We start from the raw sequence: 23,447 nt of genomic DNA, 5'->3' as shown, positions 1-23,447 counted from the left end.
ATCTGAGCTACAGGGAGAGGCTGAACAGACTGGAGCTATTTTCCCTGGAGTGTCGGAGGCTGAGGGGTGACCTTATAGAGGTTAACAAAATTATGAGGGGCATAGATAGGATAAATAGACAAAGTTCAGAACTAGAGGGCATAGGTTTAGGGTGAGAGGGGAAAGATATAAAAGAGACCTAAAGGGCAACTGTTTCACACAGAGGGTGGTACGTGTATGGAATGAGCAGCCAGAGGATGTGGTGAAAACTGGTACAATTGCAACATTTAAGAGGCATTTAGATGGGTATATGAATAGGAAGGGTTTGGAGGGATATGGGCCGGGTGCTGGCAGGTTGGACTAGAATGGGTTGGGATATCTGGTCGGCATGGATGGGTTGGACTGAAGGGTCTGTTTCCATGCTGTACATCTCTATGACTCTGTGACTCTATGATTTGAGGTTGGCTATTGTGGTGCCATTATTTAAGAATGGCTGTAAGGAAAAGCCAGGGAACTATAGACTGCTGAGCATTATATCAATAATAGGTGAGTTGTTGGAGGAAATTCTGAGGGACAAGATTTTCATGCATTGGAAAGGCAAGGACTAATTAGGGATAGTCAGCATGGCTTTGCGTGTGGGAAGTCATGCTTCAGTAACTTGATTTTGAAGAGATGACAAAGAAGATTGATGAAGGTGGAGAGATATTGTCTATATGTACTTCAGCAAAGCATTCAACAAGGTACCAGCATGGTAGACTGGTTAGTAGGGTTCAATCACATGGGATCTAGGGGAGCTAGCCAATCGGATACAAAATTGGCTTAAAGACAGGAGCCAAAGGGATATGATAGAGTGTTGCTATTTGGACTGGAGGCCTGTGACCAGCAGTGTGCCACAAGGATCAGTGCTGGGTCCATTGCTTTTTGTTATTTATATAAATGATTTGGATGTGAATATAGAAGATATGGTGAGCAAGTTTGCAGATGACACCAAAACAGATGGTATAGTGCACAGTGAAGAAGATTACCTCAGAGCACAACAGGGCCTTGATTACATGGGCCAATGGGCTGAGGAGTTTGAGGTGGAGTTTAATTTAGATAAATGTGAGATGTTGCATTTTGATAAGGCAAACCAGGACAGGACATGTACAGTTAATGGTAGAGCCCTGGGGAATGTTATCAAACATAGAGACCTATGGGTGCAGGTGCATAATTCCTTTAAGGTGGAGTCACAGGTAGACAGGGTGATTATGATAATGTTTGGCACGCTTACCTTCATTATTCAGTGCATTGAGTATAAGAGTTGGGATGTCATGCTACTGCTGTTTATGACATTAGTGAGGCCACTATTAGAATACTGCGTACAATTCGGATTTTATAGGAGTGATGTTGTTAAACTTGAGAGGATGCAGAAAAGATCAACAAGGATATTGCTGGGACTGGAGATTTGAGTTATTGGGAGAGGCTGAACAGAACTCTCAGAATCCCTACAATGTAGGCACAGGCCACTTGGCCCAACAAATCCAAACAGACTCTCCGAAGAGCATGCCACCCCAGACTCACCCCACTACTCTATCCCCGTAACCCTGCATTTCCTGTGACTAATCGACCTAACCTACACATCTCTGAACACTAAGGACAATTTACTTTGGACTGTGGGAAGAAACCAGAGCACCTGAAGGAAACCCACGCAGACATGGGGATAATGCGCAAACTCCACACGGACTGTCACCCGAGGTTGGAATTGAACCTGGGTCCGTGGTGTTGTGAGGCAGCAGTACTAACCACTGAAGCACTGTGCTCTTTTCCCTGGAGTGTCGGAGACTAAGGGGGTGACCTTATGGAGGTTTGGAAAATCATGAGGGGCGTGGATATGGTGTACAGCCCTGAGGGTGGAGGAGTGCAAAATGAGAGGGCATAAGTTTAAGGTGAGAGGGGAGAAGATTCAAAACGGACCACAGGCACCACTTTTTCAAGCACGGGGCTGTACATGTACAGTCTAGAACAAGCTGGTGGCGACTGGTACAACTGCAACATTCAAAAGACTCCTGGATGGATGTATGAATAGGAAGGGTTTAGATGGATATGGGCTAAATGTTGGCAATTAGGTCTAGGTCAGATTGGAATGTCTGGTCAGCATGGATGAGCACAGCTTACAAGAACTCAGCATTTTGTTTGTACCTGAACAAGGCATTAGAAGTTAGTTGAAATCTCTGTTATAAGTGAAGATATCGTCAAAACTCCCTTCCCTCAAACTACTGGTTAGGTAGAGCGAAACATTTTCTCGAAGAGCTTAAAACAAAATAGCGTTTTGTTTTAACTCAGCAGCAACTGATTTGTAAAATATGCATCAATGCAATCAAATCCTGTCTGAAATGGTAGTGATGAAATCGGAAAGAACTATCGCATTACATTTAAATTCGGGGGTCACATTTGTTAATAGATTTTCCAGCGAATTTCATTGACAAAGTTACACAGGTAACAGTTTTATTTTAAATTCCTCTAAATGAAGAAAATCTCTGTGTATTACGGGAAGCCACAAGTATGTACCTAAGTAAATACACAGAGAAGTACTCTATTGATTCTTACCTTTGGGAATATTTATAGGAAGCTTATAATGAAGTCTGAAGCTTGTAGTTTCTGGAACATATAAAAACATCAAGAAGAATTATTTGCCAAAATACAGCAACTGTATATCTTGAAACAACATTTAACACTAATCTGGTGGAGGGTTAAGGCTATATGTAGGTTTTAGGTCATTTGAGAAAAGACATTGTGGGATAATTGAACATGGGTCATGGGTTATGGGAGATCTTTAACAATGGATAAGATAGAAAGGTAACGCAGGTAGATATATAGAGAGGCTTATGCAAAAAAACCTAAACATATACAGGGCACAGTTTACGTGGAGGTGCACAGAGAAAAACTGCAGATGAATTGGTGACTATTAAGTAAAGTTTTTTTTAACATTTGTACATTTGGTTGGCTTAACTTGGTAAGATTACCAAATCTTTAATAAGTTTAACAATAACCAAATACATATTAAGGCACTATATACAGCTTTACAGAAGCCTAATTCTTTTAAAGCCATGCCACTTCTCTTTCTGGGTCTCTTCCTCCCATGTAATTTCTTACATTATCATAGTTGGAGGTATTACTCATACTATTCCTGACAGTAACCCATTCAAGCAATTACTACTACAGGTTTCAGAATGCAGGGTTAGAGGGGGTGAAGCCCAGGGTTTTAAGTATCTGTGCACCAATTCTTTTTATGATAAAATAACTAAGAGACATGTGAAGGACAATTGCAAACAGGAACTTCCATTGCCTTTTCATCATCTGATGCCCAGTTATCCTTTATGGCTCAGGCAGATCAGTCTGTGGTGGAATTCCTGCTCCACTTTGATTGGTTAATATTACATCTTACATACAACATGTATTTCGAACTTTGTTTAGCTCTTTACTTCCTTAAACTGTTGTTCAACATGAAAAAATAATAGTGTCATTCTAATTAACTATAACCTCAATGTGATACACCAAAATAATTACATTGCATTGAAAATGGGATGGAATACTTATTTGTATCTTAAGCTATAAGTTGACTCAACATTTCACGGTATACATAACATCACAGAATACTTGATGCATTGAGAACCAAAATGTATTTACAAAGGTGTTTGGAAGCATAAATACCAAAAGAAGTTTGACACTTTTGAATGATGGTTGCAATTTCCAATTTGTTGCAGTTTACAGTGAATAGTGCATTTTTAAAATTGCAAGATGAAATACCATTTTCTGAGTTATTGAAAACTGCTGTTTGTACTTCGCTCACATATAAAATCATCCTCCATGCTCCTTCATATCCCTCATGCCCCCCCATGTCTCCTTAGACCACGCTCCATTCAAACTCTATCACAACTCTATTCCCCTTTCACACTTCCTTATACCCTCATTCTGCCTCATATCTGTCTTGTCCCCATGTCCCCTGACTCCATGTGAGAACCAAATTCCACCATATCCACTATTCTCCATCCATGTTCCCTTGTATGCCCAAAACCCCCACCATTCTCCTCAATATGCACCTCTATAACTCCATGTCTGCTCCGATGTTCTCCATGCATCCTTCATAACCACTCAAACCAGTGGCCAGTGCTTAGCGATGAATGTAAAAAACAAATAAACTTCCAATAATCTAATCTCATTCAAAAATACCACACTGAAAACGCACTGCTTCAAAAATATCTGTTCGAAAAGAATTACACTTTCCCAGTCTTCAATCTGTTGTAAGAACAAAAAACAAAAACAAAATCTAATTTGTTAACTATAAAAAGACAGCAAATCCATTAATATTATTTTTAAACTATCCATTAAAATGTCTTTATAGCCGTTCTACTGCAATAAGAAGCTCTAAACTATTTGGAATTCAGCTATACATTCAGTAAGACACACATTTCAGTGGAACAAACTCAGATTGCAAAAATAGTTCATGTTTTTTTAAAAACTGCAACAGGTACATTGTCAATCAAAAGAAGCCCAGTAGTTTTTTTCTTTAAATAACTGTTGAACTTTCATTAATTTAGAAAGGACTCTGGCACTTAAATCATTTCAGACTACTTCACAAGAGGTCCTGCAGCGAAAACAAATCTAACTTACAGCATTACTGAAACTCAAAAGACTTTTTTTTAAATTCCAAAACCTGTCAATAAAAGACTATCAGAATAACTTCTGGTCTGGTTCATCACATGGCAGTAGGGTTCCTTTGTAGTTCATGATTCCTCTGAGAGTTTGCAAATTATATCTACTTACCAAAGAGTCCTAATTCCACTAAAATGACAGGAGGATGACAGCTAAACAAGCCATTCTCCGCAACAGAGGCAGAAAGGGCAAGATTGCTGCAATGCTCACTGCCTGTAGCCTTACTCCACGCTGATGAAAAGTGCTAAAAAGAGAAATGATGCAGGAATCTCAGAACCACCACCCACCTGCCACTGAAAAAATTTAGACCACTGATTCTGTTTTCTCTCAGGGGCTGGAAGACCTACTGACAAATTATTATTTTTTATTTCAGGTTGTGCGTATTTCAATATTTTGCTTTAGTCATAAATAAGAACCAGAGTTTGGGTAGTTCAGCTCAGACAAACAATGAATCATATTTTCATATTATCAGTAGTTAAAATTCTTTAGAATAATGCACGCACCGAAGTAATAATACACCAGATAGTATTCTGTAGCTTCATAATCAGTTAATATGCCTTCTACAAGAAGAAGAGTCGCATTTAGGAATCTATCCAAGGCAGCCCAGAGAACAAGACAATCTCCTGAAAAAAAATTATAATTAACTTCAGCATGTTTCATGCATAAATTGAGTAAGGCAGCTCAGATGCCATAATGTCCAGAAATGCAACCCCCACCCCAAACATTTAAGAACAGGTTGACAGACAAAAGGGAATGTAAAATTGAATGCCACGGAAACATGCCAATTATTTAACTGACCACCCTGGAGTTAAATCCGTGGTGGGGGAGGCATCAGGCAACCTGGTCACCCATGCCCAGGTAAAATCTAGCAGTCCTAGTTTCCGGGTCAAGTGATGAATACATCTAGTCTTTAAAGTAAAATCAATGTCTTCAATTTGTGTTCAGGTTTCCCTGAAGTTTTCTTCACTTCTTTCTTAAAAATAACTGCTTAAGTATTAGATTGATACTAGTGATTTCCTATTGCTTTGGTTTATAAAAAATAAATATCATTAGAGTGTAAAGAGCAGGGAATCTCAAGTAATTAACTTACAAACTAAATCAAAGAACTGATGATGGCAGGACATCTGATAGATTGCAGCTGCAACATGTGGAAACTGCTGCACGGCAATGTGATCTAGAGCAAACACATCTGAAGCAAGCGTTTGGAAGCTGGAGGAACATCGGACCTAAGTTCAGGAGCTGGAACTTAAGTTGCAGACATTGCACCACATCAGGGAAGGGGAAAGTTACCTGGACACTAGGCTCCAGAGGTCAGTCATGCTCCTCAGACTAGGTCATTCAAACTTGGTCTTTGATCAGGAACAAGACAGTGTAACTACAAGTGAGGGTTGTATGACGACCCAGAGAGATCACTCTTGAGGAGCCTCAGCCCCTGCAATTGTCCAACAATTACAAGATTCTTGGAAGTTGTGCTGACAAGAGTGGGGGCTGCAGGGATTATAAGCAAACAGACGATAGCACCTTGGCATAAAGAGCCATTCAAATGTGAGGAGCAAGCTGGAATATGGTAGTGATAGAGACAGCATCATTACGGGGATAAGCAGGAATTCTAAAAATTCTGATAATTGCCCAGTGCCAGGTTTAAGGACATCACCTTGGGGCCAGAGAAAAACTTGGCGATAGAGGGGTGATATCCAATAGTTGTCACGTATGTTGGTATCAACAACCTTGGCTGGATAAGAAAGGAGGTTGTATTACATAATTAAAACAGTTAGGAGCAAAATGTTAAAAAAAAGAACCTCCAAGATAACAATTCTGGATTAAGACTGAGCCATGGACAAATTGACATTGGGTAAGTCAAGTCAAGGAGTTAAAATGTGGCACAAAGATTAGTGTGAGTAGAATGGATTTCAGTTCATGGGACACTGTCACCAGTACTGGGTAGAAGGAAGTGTAACTGTTGAGATGGGCTTCAGATGAAATGTGCAGAGGTCAACGTCCTTGCAAATTGTATAACGAGGACTATAAACTTTAAGCAGTGGGGAAAGGGTTTGGGAGAAGGGAAATGTAAGCTTATAAAGTAAGCAGATATGGTAGCATTACAGGAGAGGTATTTGGATGACAATATCCAGAGTGGACAGGAAGGGACAGAGTGTACAAAAATAGAAAACCTGCAGCAAATAGGTTCAAAGAGGGAAAAAGTAGTAAAAAGGTGAGATTAATGGCTCTTTATTTGAATGCTCGTAGTATTCAGAACAAAATAAATGAATTTATAGCAAAAATGCACACCAATGAGAATGATCTTATGGTCGTTATAAAGGTATGGTTACAACAAGATCAAAGCTGGAAACTTAAATGTTTAGGAGGGTGTGACTTTTCAAAAGGACAGACAACAAGGAAAGGGTGGTAGAATTGTATTATTGGTATTCAATAAGTACAATAGCAAGAAATTATCTTGGACTGGAAAATGTAGAATCAATGTGGATCGAGGCAAGAAATAAAAAGAGGAAGAAGACATTCATAGAAGTGGTCTTTAGGCCCCATAACAGAAGTTACATGGTAGATCAGAGAATAAATCATGTAACAAATGGAATATTTTAATCATGGGTGACTTTAACTTCGATATAGATTGGATAAACTAAGGTTGTTTTCCTTAGAACAGAGGAGGCTGAGGTTTGACTTAATTGGTGTGTACAAAATAATGAGAGGCTTGGATAAAGTGAACAGGAAGACATTTCCCCTGAATGATGAGGTCACTTACCAAAGGCCATAGGTTCAAGATGATTAATGGAAGTATCAGACAGACACAAGGAAGATCCAGAGGGTTGAGGTTGTCTGGAATTTGCTGCTCAGTTTGATCACTGAGCGGAATCGTTCAAATCACTACTGGATCTGCATCTGAAGTGCTGTAACTTGCAAGGCTATGAATCAGGTGCTAGAAAGTCAGATTAGAGTGCGTGGCTGGCTTATTCAGTAATGTAGATGTAATGAGCTGAGTGTGGCCTTTTCGTGTGCTGCAACTTTTCAATGGTTTTATACTGCTTCAAGAATCAGCAGTTTTGCAGGAACTTTTCCCACACGAATGGATACCTCTGTTAAATTTTCTAGCAGGATCTCAAACTACAGAACCAAACAGCTTCTTTCTTTGCTTCACTGTTGCCAGAGGTGAATGGCAGCAGAGTTTATTCTTTGTTCCTGTGAATGTGGGAAACACTAGCAATGCTGTATTTATTGCCTTTTCTTTTTTCTCCCTGAAAATAGTGTTGGTGGGACTATTTGTGAACTGCTGAAATCATAATACAATCATACTATTGATTCCATCTAAGAAATAATGGAAAATCAGGATCATGACCCAGAGACTGGTAGACATGTCAATATGAAGATGGTATGCCATTTGAAGGGAACAAGCAGGTGATGGTGTTCCTACACAATTTTTAGTTGAAGGTGCTGAAAGTGGTAGTCATATGTACAGAGGGCTAAACTGGCCGACCAACAAAAATGGCCATTTAATCTCACAATGGGAATAACCCACATCCATATTTACATAGGAAGCAGCATGACAAGCTGGTAGATAAATAATCCTTCCTCAGAACACAACAGAGGGTGATTGGAAATGTTGGTTAGAATTTGCTGCACTGAGAACATTTTTGGGTGTTGGGACCATTTTCAGGTCTTAATGACTCTGGTTAATGGTATGTCAACTGAGATGGTTTACTACAAAGTTACAAAAACTTCCTCAGCAATTGTTATCTAATTGAAGATGGCAAGCAGAATAGGGATGTGGTAGGACCAATAGGAGCGTTTTAACAAATGTTAAACAGCAGTCATACCAGGACAGTGGAAGGAGGAGACTTAAAGGACCTTTAAAATGGAGACACACATTAACAGCTTCAATACCTGTTTCATGAAACACGATCCACTGTTGGGTATATACAACTCAATACTTGTTGAATTAGGAAGCCTCTCAAAAAGTCTGCTGTTAATGTCGAGGAGTTTGGAGAAATCCAATATCATATTCGGATAAGGCCTTTATCAGAGCTTAGGGGCCATCCTTTCAAATTATGGAAATGCTAGCCAATTCTATACATGTTCTTTTGAACTCAACTATAATAATCTGTTTGACAAACAATGGTGCGATTTCCATTCCAATATGATGCATTACTTGCATTGCATGTTCATTTTTAAAATATTCTTCCACTTCCTGTTCTGTCATAATGTCCAGATTGAATATATTATTACAAATCTTGACATCCACAATTAACTATTACAGCTCCTACTTGTAATAGTTAGGAGCTGTCCAGGGAGCAGAAGCTTTGATTAAGAATATTGCTTATATGCTCAAATGTATCTTGTGGGATCATAGCTTTCTTTGTAGGCCTGCTGCATGTATTCCCCTTATTGAATTCATGTGTTCAAAATAATATATATTTCCTGTCTTTTTTAAAGTTTCACTGTGGAAAATTAGAATTAATGTAATTGAAGTTTAATACACTTAAAAGATTGGGGTCATAATGGTTTAAAAAGTTAACAGCCACAAAGTAGGACCAAAGTAGAAACAGCAATTGAGCTTACTGAACTGGATACTTTGTACCTACACTGCTTGTGACAATGACAGTTCAGAAAAATAGTTTGTTTTGGGAGTTAATGCTAAATTACTGTAAAGCATTCAGTGGACTCTAAAAGACTGTAAAACTGATTTACTTCAACAGATCAAAGAAGAAATTGTAAATTAGGATACTTAACCTAAAGTCAGGTTAAGGATAGCTCAAAGCAGGATATGTTGTCACGGAGATAGGTGTAAGAAGATTCTTTGATTTGGGTCTGTGCTTGGTGGGAAAGGTTAACTGCAGTTTGGAGCTGGGGGGCAAAAAAAAAAGAGTTGGTTGCAGTATGCAACTGGGAGTACAGAAGGTAAAGGAGTCCATCTGGCACAAGTACTACAGTTCATAGACTTCAGATAGTTAGGTCTCAGGAGCAGCCCTGGGAACAAATGAAAATTCAATGCAGCTGAGACTACAGTGAGTGAGGTCCATTAGTTATACTTGCTTGATGCAGTTGAGAAAAATGGAGTTTCGAGGAACTTGGCTGTAGCTCGGTCAAGCCAGCTAGAACAATACAGCACAGGAACAGTCCCTTTGGCCCTCCAAGCCTACACCTCTACATTGTGCCCTTCCATACTAAAACTGTCTTCACTTACAGGATTTGTATCCCTGTATTCCCCTCCTATTCACGTATTTGTCCAGGTATTTCCTGAATGCTACTATTGTGTCTGCTTCCACTATCTCCTTGGGCAACACATTCTAGGCATTTACCACCACTTTTTTGTGGAAAACTTGCCTCACACATCTCTTTTAAATCTTCCCCCCACCCGCACCTTGAACCTGTGTGCCCTCGTAATTGACCCCGCCACCCTGGAAAAAAGCCTCATACTTTCTACTCTATCCATCCTATTCACAACCTTATAAACTTCTATTCGGTCACCCCTCAATCTCCTGTGTTTCAGTGAAAACAAGTCCAGTCCAGCCAACCTTTCTTCATAGCTAAAATCCCCACTCCAAGCAACATCCTGGTAAATCTTGGCTGTACCTTCTCCAAAGCATCCATATCCTCTGGTAGAGTGGTGACCAGAACTGTATGCAATATTCCAAGTGTGGCCTAACTAAAGTTCTGACTGTTTAATAAAAGTTGGAATCATTCTGGTAATTAATTATTGACAGCTGTCTCAGAAGACCTCAATCAAGAGAGAAGAGATTGAATTTGGCTATCAGCGATCATTGAGGTAGTCGAAGTCAGAAAGGCATTGAGCGAATTTCAAGGCTAGATCATTAAAATTTAAAAACTGGAATCCCTTGCAAAGGAGATTGAGGTTTAATTGAACTAACTGACCCACAGTGTAATTCACATCTAGATGGTTTGTGTCTTGATTGCACTGGCCATTTAAAACACAGTCTGCAGAGTGTTCACCCACAGCTTGTCTGTTTACTCATATCTACTTCACATCCATCTGAGTCTAAGTTGTCCACAGAGTGAATCATTATCTTACAAGTTTCAGCATTGTCATTATTGCGTATGTTGTAATGTTCAAGTTCACATAATCATCATTTTTGTTGTTTCAATTGAACCCCAGAATATTTTATTATCTAACCTTTGGTTCTTCCATCCATTCTGCTCTTTAAAAGATTACAGTTCACCAAGCCAGATCATCTGAGGAAGGATATTCTGGTTATGGGCAAAGTGCAGTGAAGGTTTGCCAGACTGATTCCTGGGATGGTAGGATTCACATTATGAAGACAGGCTGGATCAGTTAGGACTATATTCATTAGTGTTTAGAAGAATGAGGGGGCATTTCATACAGCCTGTAAAATTCTAACAAGACTAGACAGGGTAAACTCAGGAAGGATGTTCCCAATGGGGGATCACAGGGCAAGGACATGGGGTAAACCATTTAGGACAAGGAATTTCAAGACCAGGGTACACATTTTTAAGGTAATGGGGAGAGCTTTAAAAGGAATGGGGCAGTTTTTTTAAACAGAGGGTGGTTCATACGTGGAAAGAATTTCCTGAGGAAGTGTTCCTGATGAAGAGCTTATGCCCAAAATGTTGATTCTCCTGCTCCTCGGATGCTGCCTGACTTGCTGTGCTTTTCTAGCACCACACTCTCGATTCTGATCTCCAGCACCTGCAGTCCTTACTTCCTCCTTCGATATGGGTATACTTATAATTTTTAAAATACATTTGGATAAATACTTGAATGGGAAAGCTGCGGAGGGATATGGGCCAGAAGCAAGCAGGTGGGATTGATTTAGTTTGGGATTGTGTTCGCAATGGACTGGTTGGACCTGAAGGTCTGTTTCCATGCTGTATGACCCTGTGAGGAGAAACTTTTATAACAATCAACAATGATTACTGAGAAATCAATAAAGTTCTGACAGGATAATGGGGGAGGTAATAGCCTAGTGGTAATCTAGAGACCAGATAATGTTCCAAGGACCCACATTTGAACCCCACCACAGCTTGTGGAATTTGAATTCAATAAAAAAAAGAATCAAATGATGACCATAAATGTCCCTTGGGGAAGGAAAGGAAACTGCCATCCTTACCTGGCCTGGCTACATGTGACCCAAGTCCACAGCAATGTCCTTGACTATTAACTGCCCTCTGGGCAATTAGGAATAAGCAACAAATGCTGGCCTAGCATTTATCCAGAATCGGGTGTCACAGTCTAAGGATTGGGGTAGGCCATTTAGGAACCAGACATTGGTGAGCCTTTAAAGGTCTCTACCATAAGAAGTGATTGAGGCCAAAACATTGAATGTTTTTGAAGATTGGATCTAGTTTTTAAGGCTAAAGGGAGCAAAGTGTACAGGGTAAAAGCAGGAACAGGGTACTGTGTTGAATGATCAGCCAAGATTATACTGAACAGTGTCCCTATATTATATGTTTCTACAACAGAAATCCAGCTTGTCCAGTATTCTCATAATGAGATCAAAACAACCTGCATAATGCGTTGACGAGTTGCACACTAGCTGCACATTAAGAGACTGGAAGCAATTTTACTTCTAGAAAATAGATGAGTTCACATAAGGTGCAGGCAAAGCAATGTCTGTGTAGTTAATAGCATCCCAAACTCTATGGTGTGTGCAAAATCTTATATACACTCCCCTCTTTTTACCTTTAACAAGAATAAATGAAATGAAGCTCAAGTTTAAGTTGCTATAACTTGGCACCTATGTTGATAACAGAAGGCATAGATAAGAAAATCTTTCATTTTTAAAAATTAACACAAAAATCATCTTGGTTCAATTCATGGCTCCTGGGTTCATGAAAAATCAGTACTGCTGCAAGACCACCATGCCAGGATGCTAGAATATCAGGTCAGAAGCTACCACTGAAGTAGGCCATCCATGCCAGACTACTGGAATCCAACGGGACAAGACTCCGCAGAAGCCCCCCCCCTGGATGCAGCCATAATTACCACAAAAAACCATAATTACTGCCACAGCAGCCTCTCAAAACATCTGTCCTCCACCTTGCCTACATAGCCCTCTTTGAAGTGCAGCTAATACCAGGTCCACGAGCTCACCCCCTCCACCAGCTAACTCGTTGATGCTAATACCAGAGTCCTGCTCCAGGCTTACCAGCTGCCTACTGTCAGTTGTCAGAGTCCCACTGCAGACTCACTAGCCGCCATGCACCAGACCCATGCGAAGCTGCCTTCCACCAAAAAAAGGGAAAAGAGAAAAGAAAAAACAGCAACAACATGGAAGCCTACCACTGCCTACTTCGCTGCCGCCATCATGTTAGGATCTTATTATTTGGTTACAAGTTGAGGTAAGAAAATAGCTCCCTGAAAAGGTTTTGCAGAGATGGCTTCTGCTGAAGATCCTCTCCCGCCACTGCCTCTTCTATTCTGTATACCTTCTTCATTCCCCCATTCATGCTCAAATCTATCAGGTCACCCATGGCTGGAGGCAACTTGTTTGGGTTCAATCTTATAATTTAGATGAACAAAAAAATACCTTAACACAAAGCAGAATACTTGCCATATACAGACCATACAGAATATTCAAACTTTACACAAGTATTGAAAAGATCTTAAATGAATATAATTTCAACAGCAGTCAAAAGAAATAATCCAGCAACTAGCCTATAAATAAATCATTATCTCTTTAATAGTACTGGTAGAAGTTTCTTCATTTAACATTGGGTTCAATTTAATGAGGCTAATACAGGAATCCACTGAAGAGTAGCATGTTGCACTGGCACTGAATAAACATTGCACAATTATCAACATGCAAGAAGCTAATGTTCAGCACACTCACTTTCATAAGTGTATAAATACATCCAAAACCTGATTGATAAAAGTGTACTGCACAGCTTAATCTAATCCCCCATTTAATTTAATCACCCATAATTTATCAGTTGATAAGCTACAAAAATAATGTCATAACACAAGGTCTCTGTTTAAGACACTGATCAAGTTTAAATATTTACAGAGAAGGCATTTAATGTACATAAGAGATCACAGGGAGCTTTTATTGGCCTGGAAATTTCAGGAGAAAGTGAGGACTGCAGATGCTGGAGATCAGAGCTGAAAAATGTGTTGCTGGAAAAGCGCAGCAGGTCAGGCAGCATCCAAGGAGCAGGAGAATCGACATTTCGGGCATAAGCGCTGAAGAAGGGCTTATGCCCGAAACGTCGATTCTCTTGCTCCTTGGATGCTGCCGGACCTGCTGTGCTTTTCCAGCAACACATTTTTCAGCTCTGGAAATTTCAGGACCAATTTGTATTCCTAAAAAAAATTTTTGGATTTCTGGATTAAAAATGATTTAATGTACAAAAAGGATGAAATTCAAACTTTCTGTTAGGTGTTAGTACAGGGAAGCAATGAGTACGCTGGCATTTAGGGTTTTCTATACCTAATAATGTCTAATGTCAGGGTTTCATGGGACTATGAGGATTGGTTGTGCAGATCAGAACAGTAAAGACCTCTCCATGGTTGATGCAGCCTTCTGGAAAATTAAGTCCAAGACGTAATAGAATCAAGTACATATTAAAAACGGAACCTTTAACAATAAAGCTCTGTATTCAATTATAAACTCATTCCTCTCAGGATCGTACTTTGAAGTATAAAACACACTACGTTGCCCCGAGAATCCACCAATGAATCGAAAGTCACAACTCCATCTATACAAAAGGAAATTTTAAAACATATTAACATTTCAAGCAAAATTACAAAATTAATGAAGTCATGACATATGTAACTTTTAAATATACTGCCATAAATAAATAGTAAGGAAGAAAATATGAGGGATAAGTTATCACAGTTTTCCTTAACATTTCTTGTGATAAATTCAACTCATGCTCACATGAAATCTTTTGGTTGTTCCTCAATCTATGATTAAAACCTCCTTATTTTGGAAGACTTTGCCCAGATTCTATAGGACTGATTTTATACCAGGCGTAGAAACTATAAATAATATTTATAACTTGCACGTCATGTATGGACAACAAGGTGTGGTACCCTCGACCTATTCACCTTTGGAGAAAATGGTCATACGGATGGATCTTCATTGCTGGGGAATGTGTGCGGGCAATAGTTAGGCAAGCTGACATGTGGGCTGTAAACAAGTCCACCTGAGCCTTTGTCCCAGTTAGAACAAAGTCAGGAAGTCTCTCCAGCTGTCACCCCTCACTTATCCTCATTCCAGCATATACTATATATACCAAGCACTGCATGTCATGACCTCCAAGAATGACCCCATAGCCTTCATATCTCCACGGCAAAGTTTAATTATCTGTTGTCTCAGATATTTAGATTTGAAAGGATCTGGACAAGTGATTTTTTTGTTGCCTGACAGTAGAAAGGATTTTTAATGACATAGTCAAAAGTTTTCAATGAAAGACTGTTTTTGAAGCACTTTTAACACATTTTACAATGACTATAGGGTTCATTGCATCTTATGCTGGGTTCAAGTTCATGGGAAGTATGATACACTAGAATGGGCCACATGAGTGGGGGTATACCTTGGCACAGAGGCCATGAAGGATCATGGACAAGGAGTAGAGCAGCTCACAGGGGGAGCGAGGAAATCTCATGAACTTACCATTCAAAAGGTTCCATCATGCAGACTAACTCATAAATGCTCTAGGGTGCCATGACCACAATTCTTTAAAAAGGTGTCTGATCTCATAAACATTGCAGAGGGTGAGGAGATGTCAAACCCGCAATACAGCCAACCAGCTTAGGACTGCTGGATAAGGGCTTGTCTCTCAAAACTAAAAAGGCACTAGTAAAGATCAGAAAGCCAAGGATTGGGGATGGAAAAGGGACTTAACATGCCAATTCTAAAGACCTCTCAAATTGCCCTAAATGCATAAAACTGTTTTCAATAATTTAGTCTTTTTTTTAAAAATCTAATTCAAATTCACCTCTAATAGTGCCAATGAAGGTCAATGCCTTTTGCTTGCCTCCTCCAATTACAAACAGTTTTTCTTCGTTATTCACAGTAAGGTACACTGGAATCAGTCTTTCCACACAGACAGAACTTAATACACGTTGCCACTTGTCTAATAAACAGAAAAGGAAATAATGCAAGGCAATGAGGTTGAAGACATTTACTAACTTTGGAGTTAATGATTTCACATTTAAACACCAAATTTAATCTCTGTGATTCAGTGGGTAAGTACATGCATAGTAGGAGGAGTGTGCAGGATTGGGAGGAGTGTGCGGTAAGTCAGCATGTCTGTGAAACATTGGGAGGAATGTGCAGTTGGATAGGATTACTGTGAAGCAGGCTGGGAGAAAGGAGCACTGTGAGAAGGACAATGGCGATACAGCACAGAAGACTGATAGCAGAGTCTCTTTAACCTGTTTCTACCTGTGAGAAACAAGTGTAATGTCATTGGAAAACAGGAAGGTGATTGGTGGGTATTTCTTCCAAATTTTTTTCGTTGGTCCACTGGTTTAAATAAGAAGGCAGTATTACAACTGAAGAGTACAGTTAAGAAAGAGTACTGATCCTCCTATGAGGAGATGCAGCGGAGGGCCCCAGTTATGCCTGTCTCTTTGTCGGTTACATGGAACAGACATTCTTCCGCAGTTACACCGGTACCATTCTCCACCTCTTCCTCCACTACATTGATGACTGTATTGGCGCCACTTAGTGCTCCCACGAGGAGATTGAACAATTCATCAACTTCACCACCACATTCCACCCCAACCTTAAGTTCACCTGGACCATCTCAGACACTTCCACCCCAACCTTAAGTTTACCTGGACCATCTCAGACACTTCCCTCCTCATCTCCATCAACAGTGACTGACTCAACACAGACATCTTCTACAAACCCACCAACTCCCACAGCTACCTGGACTACACCTTCTCGCACCCTGCCTCCTGTAAAAATGCTATCCCTTATTCCCAATTCCTCTGCCACATCTGCTCTTAGGAGGACCAGTTCCACACAGAACACATCAGATAGCTTCCTTCTTTATAGACTGCAATTTCCCTTCCTACGTAGTTGATAATGCCCTCCAGCACATCTCATCCACTTCCCGCACCTCTGCCCTCAAATCCCACTCCTCCAACCACAACAAGGACAGAATCCTCCTGGTCCTCACCTTCCACCCCACCAAATTCCATATACATTGCATCTTCCTTCGCCATTTTCACCATCTACATAAGGACCCCACCACCAGAGATCTATTTGCCTCCCCACTCCCAAGTGCTTTCCGTAAAGACCATTCCCTCAGTAACTCCCTCGTCATTTACCCCCACCAACCTACCCTCCCCTGCCACCGCAGGAATTGCGAAACCTGCATCACACCTCTCCCCTCACCTCCGTCCAAGGCCACAAAGGAGGCTTCCACATCTATCAGAGTTTTACCTGAACTTCCACATATCATTTATTGCATCTGTTGCTCTCGATACAGTCTCCTCTACATTGGGGAGACAAGACACCTACTCACAGAATGCTTCAAAGAACATCTCCGGTACACCCGCACCAACCAACCCCACTGCCCCATGGCCGAACACCTCAACTCCCACTCTGCCAAGGACATATAATCCTGGGCCTTCTCCATCACCACTCCCTTACCACCCAACGCCTGGAAGAAGAACGCCTCATGTTCCACCTCGGGACCCTCCAACCCCAGGACGATGTGCTTCTGAGACTTTATAAAGCTCTAATTAGGCCCCATTTAGAATACTGTGTCCAATTTTGGGCCCCACACCTCAGGAAGGATATACTAGCACTGGAGTGTGTCCAGCGGAAATTCACATGGATGATCCCTCTAATGTGATGACTGGCTGAGGACCCTGAGATTGTATTCATTAGAGTTTAGAAGGTTGAGGGGAGATCTAATAGAAACTTACAAGATAATGCATGGCTTAGAAAGGGTGGACGCTGGGAAGCTGTTTCCGTTAGATGGGGAGACTAGGACCCGTGGGCACAGCCTTAGAATTAGAGGGGGTAAAATTAGAACGGAAATGAGGAGACATTTCTTCAGCTAGACAGTGGGGGGCCTGTGGAATTCATTGCCACGGAGCGCAGTGGAGGCTGGGATGTTAAATGTCTTTAAGGCAGACGTTCATAGATTCTTGATCTTGCAAGGAATTAAGGGCTACACGGAGAGTGCAGGTAAGTGAGTTGAAATGCCCACCAGCTATGACTAAATGGAGGAGTGGACTCGATGGACCGAATGACCTTACTTCCACGCCTATGTCTTATGGTCAACAATTAAATCCCTTACACAAGATTAGCTGAAGTTTACACAATTATCACAGTTTAAGCTTCTCCATGATTTGACTGTAATTTAGCAATTCCTTCAGTGCTCTTTGATTTGACTGATGATGCACTGACACAGCTTTCATGTGCATCCTCCATAAGTTGGGTAATTTTTCCAAATTACATTTGAGCACAAGCTGGTGAGCACATCACAAACACATCTTCACAGCTAGTCAAGGAAGAAGCACTCTAGGTCCCTGGCACTCAGAAGACTATCAGAGATTAGCCCCCCCACTCAGCTCCAGACAGATGTGATACCACAGGTTTGCTCCCTCATGATTTCATGAAATGCATGGAGAGGAGCAGGAGGCAGGTTTGTCAGATGCAGCTGTTCTCAATACTTGTGGTTCTAAAATGTGTGTTTCTGGCTGTCTGTATGAAGAGACTAATGACTGCCATGAGAAACCAAGTCCAGCACACAGCTACATATATTCATAGCTTTAGGCACTCAGGATCAGTGGTAAGGCAAGAGGGAGATAAGGGACACAACAACAATTTTTAAATCTGCTGAAACCTCCAATAAGTTTTAGAATATTTTGACCAATACCTCCACCATCTCTGCAATCTTTTCCACTGAAATCCTTCGCTTGCAGGGCTTCAGGACTTGGTGATCTGTCTGCCTTTAGTCCCAATAATTTCTTGAATACGTTATCCCTTGCGATAGAGACTGGTATAAGATCTTTCTTCCCATTATTGCCTTGCTTATCATAGATCTTTTGGATGTTTATAGTGTCATCCAATTGTGAAGACAGATACAAAATGTAGGTTTAAATTATCATCTATTTCCCTGTTCTCCATTACCAATTTCCTAGCTGCATCCTCCAAACGTCCTACACCAGCTACTCTTTTTCTTACAATGTATTTCTAGAATTTCATGTTTATTTTTATATTTCTACTCGTAGCCGGACCTTGATCAGCCGGGGAAGTGGTCTGAAAAATGACAAATGGAGGTTAACATTGATAAGTGTGACGTCTTGCTTTTTGGAAAGTCAAATCAAGGTAGGCATTTCATGGTGAATGATAGGGCCTTAAGGAGTGTAGTGGAATAGAGGGACCTTGGAGAGTCGCAGTTAGACAGGGCTGTGAAGAAGGCTTTTAGCACACTGGTCTTTATCAGTCAGGGCATTGAGTATAGAAGTTGGGAAGTTTGTTGCAGTTGTACAGGACATTGGTGAGGCCATGCTTGTAGTACTGTGTTCACTTTTAGTCGATAAAGCGTGGCGCTGGAAAAAGCACAGCAGGCCAGGCAGCATCTGAGGAGCAAGAGAGCAGGTATTGGACCCTTTTTCAGGAATTAAAACCCTTATACAAGATTTCAACGACCCTGGTAGGAAGCATATCAAACAACGATGAGTCAAAATATAGGAAGGAGATAGGGTGTTTGGTGTCGTGCAGCCATGATAACAACCTCTCTCTCAGTGTCAGCAAGACAAAAGAACTGATCATTGACTTCAAGAAGAAAGGAAGAAAGAAAGAAAGAAAGAAAGAGGACATGCCCCCATCTACATCAACAGAACTGAGGTGGAAAGGGTCAAGAGTGTTAAGTTCCTAGAAGTGATGGTAACTGACAATCTGTCTTCAACTTCCCATATAGGTGTAACAATCATGAAGGCACAACACTCCTTCTTCCTCAGGCAGCTTAGGAAATTCGGCATATCCATAATGACCCTCACCACCTTTTACAGATGCACCACAGATTCAGGTGCATATCCAGGTACATAATGGCCTGGTTCTGCAACTGCTTTGCCCAAGATCATAAAAACCTACAGAAAGGTGCGTGCAAAGCCCAGACCATCACAAAGCCAGCCTCCTATCCATGAACTGCATTTACACAGCCATGGAAAGGCTGCCAACATCATCAAAGACCTCTCCCACTCTGGTAATGCTCTCTTCCAACCTCTTATATCAGGCAGATGAATACAAAAGCTTGAACACAAGCACCAACAGGTTCAAGAACAGCTTTTTCCCTGCCATTATTAGACTGCTGAATGGACTCTCTAACTTCAAATAATGTTAATCTTGCTAATGTTGGCCTTGCTTTGCGCACCTCGTCTGCAGTTGTAACCTTGTATGTCTCGCTCTGTCTCAGCACTCTGTGACCTGTATGGACTGCTTGCAAATCAGTACATGTGACTACAATAAATCAAATCAGATGTACAAATCTACCAATCTACCAATCAGGATAAGTCATTTCAAGGATCAGTTTGCAAAAGCAGGGGTAACTTATCTCGGACACATCATAGAGTAAGGGTAGCTGTATTTTTAAAAAAAGAGACCTCCAGAAGTATGAAAAGGGAATGATAAGAACTCAAGATATATTTGAATTATTTATTTAGAGATCATTCTAGCACATATTTCCCATTTTTTTATGTCAGAGAGCACAGAAAGTCAAGTGCTGCTATTCACAAATCGTCACAAATATGTAAGTAACCATTTTAATCACGAAGATGATTAATTTACCTAATCTCAACCATTAACTACGATTTAAAAAAACATCAAGTTTCATTAAGGGAGAAAAAAAAGAACTTACTTATTATAACAAGCTCAGAGTAGAAGAAAATCAGCACTAAAAGACAGTAGAAAGAAGAACATCAAAGCAAAAACCTAAGTGCAACAGATCAGCTTCTGAAACGAGAGTCACTGTTGTTGACAGCAACGTAGTGTCATCACTAAAACAAATGAACTATGAGAAAGCCATTTTATTGAACTCACAGAGTCATAGAGATGTACAGCATGGAAACAGACCCTTCAGTCCAACCCATCCATGCCGAACAGATATCCCAACCCAATCTAGTCCCACCTGCCAGCACCCGGCCCATATCCCTCCAAACCCTTCCTATTCATATACCCATCCAAATGCCTTTTAAATGTTGCAATTGTACCAGTCTCCACCACTTCCTCTGGCAGCTTATTCCATACCGTACCACCCTCTGCGTGAAAAAGTTGCCCCTTAGATCTCTTTTATATCTTTGCCCTCTCGCCCTAAGCCCATGCCCTCTAGTTCTGGACTCTCCCACCCCAGGGAAAAGTCTTTGTCTATTTATCCTATCTATGCCCCTCATAATTTTTTAAACCTCTATAAGGTCACCCTTCAGCCTCCGACGCTCCAGGGAAAACAGCCCCAGCCTGTTCAGCCTCTCCCTATAGCTCAAATCCTCCAACCTTGGCAACATTCTTGCATATCTTTTCTGAACCCTTTCAAGTTTCACAACATCTTTCCAATAGGAAGACCAGAATTGCACGCAATATTCCAACCAATGTCCGCAACAGACGCAACATGACCTCCCAACTCCTGTACTCAATATGCTGACCAAAAAAGGAAAGCATACCAAACGCCTTCTTCACTATCCCATCTACCTGTGACTCCACTTTCAAGGAGCTATGAACCTGAACTCCAAGGTCTCTTTGTTCAGCAACACTATCTAGGACCTTGCCATTAAGTGTATAAGTCCTGCTAAGATTTGCTTTCCCAAAATGCAGCACCTCGCATTTATCTGAATTAAACTCCATTTGCCACTTCACATCCCATTGGCCCATCTGATCAAAATCCTGTTGTAATCTGAGGTAACCTTCTTCACTGCCCACTACACCTCCAATTTTGGAGTCATCTGCACACTTACTAATTATACCTCTTATGCTCGCATCCAAATCAATTATGTAAATGACCTTGAAGATTTGAATTCTTAATCCACAGAATTTGCTAACCTTTGGCTTTTTCTCACCCAAAATGTTTCTGCAAAACTGTCTGCCTTTGCTGTCCTATTAAGAAAAGAATGTGTGCATGTTTGGACTTCAAGAATGTTTATAGTTTATATTTGAATATCAGTAACCAATAAGTTATTTTTTGCAACTTGTTAAAGGATGGATTAGTTTATAATAAATACACTTTGGTTCTCTTGTTTATTTGTGCCAAAATGTGAGTTTCTTTGATCTTGGGTCGTGGTCATAGATAAATTACCTATTTAGTGACTAACTTGGTCATTTACACATTTACGATGACTTGTGGAACACTGGGGCTTGATTTCCAACACACCCTTCCGTCAGGGTTGTGGAAGTTCTGAGACAGCATGGAGGGTCGGTGTGGACTTATTGGGCTGAAGTGCCTGTTTCCATACTGTAGGGAATCTAATAGAATCTAACCTAACAATTCCTCCATCTCAAATGTTCTTAAATTTAAATAGGAACTGGAAGTACCTGATCCCCGACCTGGATGGCGAAGTAAGTTAAAATTTCCTTTGAAGTAATACATTAGCTGATTTTGCCGAATGAACAGCATACTTTCTGTCGCAATGGCATCATACACAGTTGCAGAGTACACTCCCTGAGGACAGCTAAGAGAGCCGATCCAACAACTGTCAATGCTTACCTGAAATAGAACAAATATGAAATATCATAACCAACTCTGAATACGGGGCAATGGCTAATAAGAGTGAGGAACACTCTTGAAAATCCCCAGATCACTCTGGAAAATTCACTCACAGGGCAATTAATTAGAGAAAACAGAACTGAAGGAAACATTGATAAGTTGTCCCTGTAATAACAAGCTAATGTTTGCTGTTGATAAGTTTTTTAATAGAGAGAAACAACCTGTGGTCAGAGAAGTAGCAGACAAGATAAGTAAGCAAGCGAGTCACCAGAGTAGCAGGCGATAGCAAAGTTCCTACTGAAGTACAACTGGAAGTTTGTTTATATTACGGGGTTTACAGCAGGCATAAAAAAAAAATTAAACCATTAGCTTAGCAGAGATGGGATGAGCAAGTTGTTCTTTTTATTTAGTTAAAAGTTTGTGAATTCAGTCTGAAAGAGACCTGGCTGAAGTTACATGCATGAATTGTTTCTCCCAGAAACAAGCAATTTGTTTAATTAAAGGAAGATTTTTGATTTTTTAAAACTTCCACAACAGTAGTGTTTGGTTAGAAATCTGCATTGGTTATGCAAAGCTGGAAAGTCTAAAATCTGAGTTATACAGTCATGGAGTCATAGAAGTTTACAGCATGGAAACAGACCCTTCGGTGCAACCCATCCATGCCGAACAGATATCCCAACCCAATCTAGTCCCACTTGCCAGCACCCGGCCCATATCCCTCCAAACCCTTCCTATTCATATACCCATCCAAATGCCTTTTAAATGTTGCAATTGTACCAGCTTCCACCACATCCTCTGGCAGCTCATTCCACATACGTACCACCCTCTACGTGAAAAAGTTGCCCCTTAGGTCTCTTTTATATCTTTCCCCTCTCACCCTAAACCTATGCCCTCTAGTTTTGGACTCCCCGACCCCAGGGAAAAGGCTTTGTCTATTTATCCTATCCATGCCCCTCATAATTTTGTAAACCTCTCTAAGGTCACCCCTCAGCCTCCGACGCTCCAGGGAAAACAGTCCCAGCCTGTTCAGCCACTCTCTGTAGCTCAGATCTTCCAACCCTGGCAACATCCTTGTAAATCTTTTCTGAACCCTTTCAAGTTTCACAACATCTTTCCGATAG

General features: G+C 40.7%; 1 protein-coding gene across 1 annotated transcript in view; it reads right to left on the bottom strand.

Moving 5' to 3' along the window:
- LOC122542706 (cation channel sperm-associated protein subunit gamma-like) overlaps window positions 1-23,447 on the bottom strand; it is a 216,295-nt gene that overhangs the window by 167,198 nt on the left and 25,650 nt on the right. The window contains exons 6-8 of the mRNA XM_043680685.1: window positions 22,155-22,326; window positions 14,293-14,358; window positions 2,566-2,616 (exon numbers count right to left, since the gene is read on the bottom strand). Of these exons, the coding sequence (XP_043536620.1) occupies window positions 2,566-2,616; window positions 14,293-14,358; window positions 22,155-22,326 (289 nt within the window). The remainder of the gene's footprint in view (window positions 1-2,565; window positions 2,617-14,292; window positions 14,359-22,154; window positions 22,327-23,447) is intronic.

The sequence above is a fragment of the Chiloscyllium plagiosum genome, chromosome 41 (assembly GCF_004010195.1).
Source record: "Chiloscyllium plagiosum isolate BGI_BamShark_2017 chromosome 41, ASM401019v2, whole genome shotgun sequence".
Lineage (NCBI taxonomy): Eukaryota > Metazoa > Chordata > Chondrichthyes > Orectolobiformes > Hemiscylliidae > Chiloscyllium > Chiloscyllium plagiosum.
The sequence above is the reverse complement of the archived record's forward strand: the minus strand, read 5'-3'. Positions and strand labels throughout refer to the sequence as shown.